The sequence below is a fragment of the Etheostoma spectabile genome, chromosome 4, assembly GCF_008692095.1.
Source record: "Etheostoma spectabile isolate EspeVRDwgs_2016 chromosome 4, UIUC_Espe_1.0, whole genome shotgun sequence".
Taxonomy (NCBI): Eukaryota; Metazoa; Chordata; class Actinopteri; order Perciformes; family Percidae; genus Etheostoma; species Etheostoma spectabile.
The window spans coordinates 7539941-7548270 of NC_045736.1; the positions used below are offsets into that span (position 1 = coordinate 7539941).

The following is an 8330-nucleotide window of genomic DNA, read 5'->3' on the forward strand; positions in this document are numbered from 1 at the left end:
CAGTTCATGTGGACCAAACTCTAGTTCGTTATTCACTGCATGAACACAGTTTTCGAAGGGCTACATACTTATCCCATGAACTTAACAACAACCTGAACAACACAGTGAATTTACCTACTGTCTATGGAATTTACAGCACTTTCTTCTAATGCTAACACACTGCTGTCAACACTGTTAACCAGACTGTAGTTAGAGTTTTGCACACGTGGCTTCAGTTGTGACCACTGTCATTTAGCATTAAAAAAACTGTAATCAGCAGTATTATCTGCCAGCAATATTTATTAATAAGAAAACAGGGTGATGGGGTGACTAATGACTTAGTATTCTGCATAACATCCGAAGGACAAACAACTGGAAATGGCAGACATTATTAAGCACTTTATAATGCAAATACAATATTTGCATAATATGGAGTGTTGTGAATCCTTTTCTAAATGTGCCAGACAATTTAACATGCAAGATTGTTGTCAACTGGTGCACAGAGAAAGGTCATTCCCGTGTGTTTCTCACCATGTTGAATGTGTCTTCCTCCACGTCAGCCTCGTTGCTGGTCCTCAGGTCGACTGGGACGTCGTGTATACGCGACAACATCTTAGCTGCAGCGTTTCTCTTGGCTAGCTTCTTGGAGGTTCCACTTCCTGGAGAGAACAGGTGATTGAGGAATGTTGAGTAATGTGCATGACTACTGATTGATGATGAGACTGACTTACTAATATTTATTCAGTACGGCTTTGATAAGCATAAGCAACCAAAGAGTTTACTTGATATCTGCTCTAATTTAGCTAACCTATTCTATGTCTTGCTGTTGAGACTTCCATCTATTAGAGGCAGTGTTTATCTGTGCCAGAGACAGAGAGGTCAATGTTCTTGTATTTTGTGTGCTGTGACTATTGGTCAAAACAAAACAGACAACGCCTGATAATCTCCAAGAATGACACAACGTGCATTTTACCGATTTCCACAAATCTCTCAACTCTGCAGGTCATGGTGAATTCCTTGCGGTGTGCTGGACCAGACTCCTGGGTGACTGTGTACTCTGGCAAACGCCATCCTTTCTGCACCACCAATTCCTGGCAGAGAGGATCCCAGATGAATACAAAAAACAAAAGGCATGCAACTATAAAGTATGCAAATGTTCAGAACACAAACTGGAAAGTCAATCAAACAGCAACAATAACTCCTTAAAATACAGGCATTATAGATAGATAGATAGATAGATAGATAGATAGATAGATAGATAGATATTTATTAATCCCCCAAAAAATAGGAAATTATGGTGTTACAGCAGCACACGTACATCAGTCACACAACACAGAATATAAATATAAGTGAAATACTAGGATAAAATATACATACATACAATATACATGAATTAATAATAATAATAATAATGATAATAGGAATAAAATATAAGAACAAATATTTGAATATCTACAGGATGGGAAAACAAAATGTGCAACTAATTAAATAAAATGCTGAAATGTAAATAAACCAATTGTGCAGGTTGCACTTAGTGCAGTATTAGTATAGTATAATATATAGTATAGTGCAGTATTGTGGTGTCTTTATGTATTCACCTGCAGAGCTCCTACGGGGTTACATTCAGACTGCTGAGAACTGCCTGAGGTCTTCATCTCTGACTGGGAGCTGTGCAGAAAATGAGATAAAAAAACAAACACATAAGAAGTAATGAAACCACACAGACCTCTATCTCAAACTTGTTCAAAGCTTAGATGTACAGAATACCGAGATGTTACCACAAATCTTGTTTTCCCAGCGTGGCTGCCTATGTATCTTTTTTAGCTTTAGAGAAAATGTAAAGAAATGAAAAAAACTAAATAAGAAACGGACCTGTCTCCATCAGCAGGCACATCAACCCCAATAAACCCGTCTACTCCTACACCAACACCGGCAGGACCTCCAAGACCTCCCTTGAGCATCTTCAGAGCAGCCTCGGCTGCTTTGTGCTTGGCTGCCTTCTTGCTGGGCCCTTGGCCGGTGCAGCTGATCTCTCCGACGGAGACGCGGAATGTGAAGTTGGGCTGGTGGGCCTGTCCCTCTGCCTTCAGCAGGTCATACACTGGGGTCTTGCCTATCCGCGTTCCATACTCCTGCAGCAGACTGATGGGCGTCTTTCCGGGATTCACAGCCAGCATTTGCTCAATACTAAAAAAAAAAAGAAAGACCCAGCATGAGGACTGTTGAGCAACTGTTGACTGACTTTAGAAAGTTGTGTCATTAATACCTATCAAAAAACATCTTATAGCATGATTGTTTTAATACAGAAACAATTAATTTCCAAAATGCAACAAACGGTGCAGTCTATCCAAAAACACCATTCAGCTTACTCAAATCTATAAAACTCACTGTGGAAGTAACTATGAACTTAAATTCTCTGCACCTCCTTTATCGTGGCGACAGATATACGAGCAGCTCAACTCAAAAACTTAGGCAAATGAAATCAAAAACATCATTATGTCTACATATCATGAGGACTAATTGTAGATGAGGTCGTACTTTACGACAACTTTTCAAACATGATTATTTAATTGATACAAAATGCTTAAGTTTTAAGGAAAATATAGAAAAACTATCCTTTAAGAAAAAATTGCCATGTTAACACCTTAAAATGCACGGCCAGAGGATGCAATGGTACAAATACTGTTACGGTTGGAACAGTAACAGTTCTGTAAGAAATACTACCTTCATTGGGGTTATAATGTTCAGTTTAGTTTTAGTGAGATGTTGATTTAACTATATGGTCATTTTGAAGGCTGTAATATGTGGTGCTGTTGAATAGTATTGTGGACATGCGTTTCTATTACTTTAACAATAATGGTAGGCTTAATAACAAGCACTTCTCTGCTTTAGTTTTGACTAACTGTACCTAATAAACTATAACCAGTGCAGTTTACTGCTTAAAGTGTGTGCGTGTTTAGTAAAGGGGACTGTGCAACGTTACACTAACATTTTACTGGCTGTTATAAAGTGTTATATCGATAAAGTTTATTCTTATTGCTGGTCTGCATATTCCCCCAACGTCTCCTTCCAGGCAGCGCGGCAATGGTCATGTCAGTTGTTTTTAGGGTTAAGATTAGCTGCCCGGAAGGCGACGTTGGAGAAAAAAACCCACCACCGAGCCCCAAGATTCAACCCACCAATCAGTAAAGTACACAGTTATCAACAGTGATTTAATAATGGACAAAATTAGTCATACATGTCTTTATGAAAGTCTCTTTATCACATATCTCCGGGAGCTTATTTGGAAGCTAGCGGAGCAAAGTTTATATTAATGAAATGTCGGTGTGTTAGCCAGAAGTAAAACCTGTAACTTAGTTGAAGCAGGCACTCAAAATATTAATAAAATAGCCACTGCTGCTAGCCACTATGCTATGCTAGTTTAGCTTCTGTGCAGCGTCACACCTGGAGCACCCGGAGTTTCTCTTCCAGCTGTCCGATGCTGTCTCGTCGTTCATTCCCTATTTCACGCAGACAGAGCCGATCGCTATCGGATGGTTAATCCCCCCACCAAAACAGACACTTGCACTCATTAGATGGTATTTTCCCAGACATATGCTGAGGCAACGATATGTTAAGAACAGACGAAGACCCCTCCACTACAACAGAATGCAGCGGGGTCCTGTTGGAGCACAGATATGACGTATGACGGAGTCCCGCGAAACTCGAATTCTCATTGGTCAGTGGACGCTTTTGCGCTAGTTCGTTTTAAACACCGGAAAACACCGTTTATGCTCACATGTAGCATAGGAATTAAATGTAGTAGCGAGTTTTAAATGGAAAGTGTGCGAGGCTAGGATACCAAGATACAAATATCGGTTTCCTCACAACACAAACAGGTAGAATGGTCACTTACACGAAACAGACTGGAAACTATGTTTGCAGTTTGCAGTGGTTGAAAAAATCCAACACCAGTAGAAGTCGCCCATTTAAAATTGTCCGTAGCTAAAGATAAAGCTATCATCTTTTATTTTATTTTATTTTTCCAGCATATGAACGTAACCTAACACTGTACCAAAAGAAAAGTTATGCTGGTAAATGATCCCCTTCATAGTTTTACCATATTAACGTCAGTGCACGATTGTTTGGTTTAAAACCAAAGTTACATTTATGAGTGGAACGTTATTTTTTGCAGCTAGTTAGCCTCCAAGCTAGCTGAAATCTCCAAACTGCAGCTGTCAAGAAAACTACATTGGAGGAAAAAGTACAAGAAAATGGAAGTTGTCAAGTAAGTGCCAGTACCAACTGTACCTGGGTAAACGTTAGTTGTTTCTGCCTCGTTTTGTTCTGCATGTGAGCAACTCATTATCCTATAATTTATGACTGTTTTCTGCGTATGTAGTTGAGTTGGAGTCACTGAACGGTTCTCCTAACTACTGCAATGACAGAGAATTTGTTTGGCTCGACAGTTTTTCATTCTAGCTCTCAGTGCAATAATTGTTTTGACCAAAAGGAACCAGAAGAGGGCGACAGTCAGTCACTGATCGGCCTATCTGACAAGCCTCTCGGTCGGTGCTTTGTTAGTACTTTGGGGCCTTGGGTTGCCTGGCACCTGTCATCTCTACTATGGACCAACACGGAAAACACAGAAAATGTCACTAGTTTGGTAGACTGGCCATTCTAAAGCTAAACAAAATAAATAAAAAACGCTAAATCATCTCTAAAATAACAAAAAACTGTGTATACAGCACATTTCAAAAGAAAAGTACAAGGGTTTTACATGGGAAACAAAATCAAGATTATTATACAACCATTAATTAAAATTAAGCAAACAAAAGTGCAAGTCAGCTACACTCAGCATGGTGCAACACAGTGTAAACACAAAATACAACACAATGAAATACGTTTTTGTTGAAGAAACAATAGGCCCACACGGCATGACTAAACTTGACCTTTTAGTGGGTGTGTGGAGGGTAGAGCTGCAAAGATTAATTGATAAGTTGTCAACTTTCAAATTAATCGCTAACTATTATTATAATCGATCAGTTTGTGTAATTCTTTTATGAAAAAAGGCAACTCTAATCTTGGTTTCTTTGCTTAGTTTGGATACCTTTTGCTTTGGTGAAGACCCAGAGGAGTCATGCAGACCCTTAAAATCCTTTGGACCGGGGCAACCTGTAGCTCACCCAGTAAGAGAGTGGGCCCCATGTAGGCTGAGGCCTTTGCAATGGCCTGGGTTTAAATCTGACCTTTGGCCCTATGCTGCGTGTCATTCCCCCATCTATCTCCCATCCTTCCTGTATATCCACTGTCACTCTGAAATAAAGGGAAAAAGCCCCTCAAAAAATAGCCTGGAAATCCAGACCTGGCATCAAGTAATTGGATAACACTACGACCAATCACAACAACACACAGGGTGACGTATCCAAAGCCCCATACGCTTAGCTACCGGCGGAGATAACTGGCACATTAGAAAAAAAATCCTTTGGAACCACAAGTTCAGATCCTTCTGGCCAACTAATATAGCAGCACTTCCATAAAATATGTCGGTACATTTTCCACCTTTCCATCACTTCCTTTATTTCTGTGCCTCGACAATTAATCCCATGATGGTTTGCTCGTAAACCCCTGCTGGCCACCGTTGAACTAGAGCTTAGATTCTGATGGCTTCATTCACTGGCATCAGTGTGTAAAGTGTGGATAAGCACATTTTGCCAAGTGCAACACAAAGTGAACTGGCCATGACGAGGAGTAAAGTTGTCTCCCGTTTGAACTCCCAAACCTACAATCAAAGCACCATGATTTATCTGTGACCAGCGTATATATCCCTCCTGCTCATTTTTCATAATTTCAGCATAAATTTGCCTGTTCGCTGGGCCTTCATTTGTCAGTTAAAATTCCAAATTTATTGTGATAACATAAGTGTTTTTTTATTGAACTTGTGGTTGAATAACTGACTGAATGAGATCAGAAATGAATACTGTCTTAGCAGATACAGCACATCCAAAATGTATGCACACATTTACACACACATCCACAAAAACACTTTCCTTTTCCCTGTCTTGGCGTGGTGAATTAGTATGTGTGGTTCCCATGCTTGCCAAAATCATCCGTAGATATCTTCAAGCATAGAGCTGTACGAATGCTCTTTTTCCCTCCTTCCACAATATGATGTGTTTCCTTTTTTGTGTGTGTTTTGATCCCTCTCTTGTGGCCAAGCTGTGCCGTGGTGAGGCGCGGGTTCGAGTGGCGCTCCTGTGTTATTTCTGGCAGCAGCAGTGGTTGGTGGCTGTTGAGGAGAGAGGAGACAGAAGGGGGATAGCATGAAGCCCAAAAACCGAGACTGTTTAAAGGATTTCTGTCTGAAGGAATTGCTTTGCAATGATCAGAGCCTCATTATGGATGTGTGTGCACCCATGCATGAATACACGCACACAGAAAAAGACTGGCATGCACATTCATTCATTAAGCACTCCACTAACACCTCATACATGTATGTTCTCATTCACAGACCACACACTCAGGGTTGCTAAATAGCATGTGAAATGCTTATTTTGATAGAATTAACAGCATCCTTGAATGATGGAGCTGGCATTTAAATGTCTGGCCTTATTTACTTTTCACAGTTACTGTGTTCATGTCACATGTGAATTATTTCTTGTTTGTCAAACACTTTGCTCTCCCTCCTCTGTGGGAGTCAGTCTGAGACATGCTGCCTGCTCAGGCAACATGCAGTGTCAGGCATTTACTCTCCTCCCTCTACGCTTCTGAAAACACCATTTGAAAAAGATTTTCTCTAACTCTATTCTTGGCCACAGATCAAGAGAACATTATTACTATACTTTATATATATATATGTATGTACAGTGGTGGGAATGTGTGTGAACGTGCATGCTCGCGTGCGTGCGTGTGTGTGAGAGGGTGAATGATATGTAATTGTGTATGTATGTGTGTTAACCCACAAAGATATTTCAATTTCTTCAGAATATTAAATAAATATGCAGCAGCAGCAGCAGCAGCTTCAGTGAAGCGCTGACTGCCAGTGGGTTTTGGGTTGGATGGGTGGCGGTGCTGGTGGTGAAGGGGGAGAGGGGGTTTGTGGCCGTGGCTCTGGGGGGGTGAGGCAGCTCATGGTCAGGGCCCCCGCCGGACACACTGGCGCCTCGCGCTGGAGGACTTCTGAACCACCACACTCCTCCACCAAAACCCTGCCAACCCTGGCTCTCTGCTCCTGCTTCCAACCCAAATCACTCAGTTCTCTTTCTGCATTTTGACTCTCTCTCTCTCTCTCTCTCTCTCTCTCTCTCTCTCTCTCTCTCTCTCTGTGTCTGTCTGTCTGTCTTACTGTCTTTCTCTCCTCTCTCCTCCCTGACTCTTTTTCCTTCTTTAGTTTCCTTCTTTAGTTGGTCCAAATCCAGATTCATTTGCTGTTTGGCCGCCTTCTCTTTTCTCACTTACCGCTGTACTTTTAGTGGCAGGTCTATTTGATTGTCTTTTCTCTATCTTGTCTCCTGAGCGTTTTGTGTTTTTGCAAATCCACCACTCCTTTTCTGCAGTGTCTCTCTTAAATCCCTTCACTTAAAATGTTCCAAGGAAGTATTTAGTGGCTTGAAAAAAGCAAACACGAATGGTTTGGGCTGTATGTCACTCAGAATACCATCATACCATCAAGATAGTAAGCATTTTCAAAAGGAAAGAACAGTTTATGGGTGCTATTGATATTTTTAAGGGCATTAGGTTATAATTGACCATCAGTTGTTTTTACAACCAAGAGAAATGGGGTATTCCTCTGTCAATGAAAACAAAACACTTTTATTGCGTTCAAAATTAAATGAACCATGCCAGTTTTACTGCATGTGCTCTCACCATAGATATCCATAAAGGACCTTAAATCTGAAAACTGTATGTAAAATTAATCATTTTCTCACAATTTCCAAATGTGCATTAATGTATGATAAGAAGTATTTGTGATCACTGCACCTACTGATAATTGAATTATGGCTGTCAAACATCTTAAGTAGAGTGGATATGTCTTTTCGTGTCACACATGCAATTTTCTTAACTTAATTTTCCCCTGGAAGCAATTTGTCATCCGGAGGCCATTAAATGGGAAGCATATTATCTTTTTAAAGGGGCACAGAGTCACCCACAACCCTCCCACAGTTCCTATAAACAAAATGGCCTCATTTAGTGCCGCATTTGGAGCAACGGGCAGCGAGGGAGGACTCCTTTTAAACTTTAAAGGCAGTTCTGGGCTAGAAAGGACCGTGACATTGTATGATTAGAGTTGGAAATATGAAAAGCACTCCAAGTTTGATGATGCAAGCCACACAGACTGCTGTTTGTTCTGTCAAAAGTGAGATGGGGGGTGG

The 8330-nt window shown here is 40.7% G+C and overlaps 1 protein-coding gene and 1 long non-coding RNA gene across 3 annotated transcripts in view; one reads left to right on the forward strand and one right to left on the reverse strand.

The window, feature by feature from the left end:
• The window catches only part of tarbp2 (TAR (HIV) RNA binding protein 2), a 7846-nt gene extending 3371 nt beyond the window's left edge, over positions 1–4475 (reverse strand). Inside the window, exons 1-5 of one of the 2 annotated variants that reach the window (XM_032514754.1) lie at positions 4270–4475; positions 1852–2166; positions 1578–1647; positions 953–1070; positions 511–638 (exon numbers count right to left, since the gene is read on the reverse strand). In XM_032514754.1, the coding sequence (XP_032370645.1) occupies positions 511–638; positions 953–1070; positions 1578–1647; positions 1852–2156 (621 nt within the window). In that variant the 5' untranslated portion in view covers positions 2157–2166; positions 4270–4475. Of the gene's footprint in view, positions 1–510; positions 639–952; positions 1071–1577; positions 1648–1851; positions 2167–3423; positions 3660–4269 lie in introns of those variants that run through there. The other variant, XM_032514753.1, reaches the window with a different exon arrangement.
• Positions 3776–8330, forward strand: part of LOC116688607 (uncharacterized) — an 11475-nt gene continuing 6920 nt past the window's right edge. The window contains exons 1-2 of the long non-coding RNA XR_004331813.1: positions 3776–3857; positions 4154–4246. This is a non-coding gene — a long non-coding RNA (uncharacterized LOC116688607). The remainder of the gene's footprint in view (positions 3858–4153; positions 4247–8330) is intronic.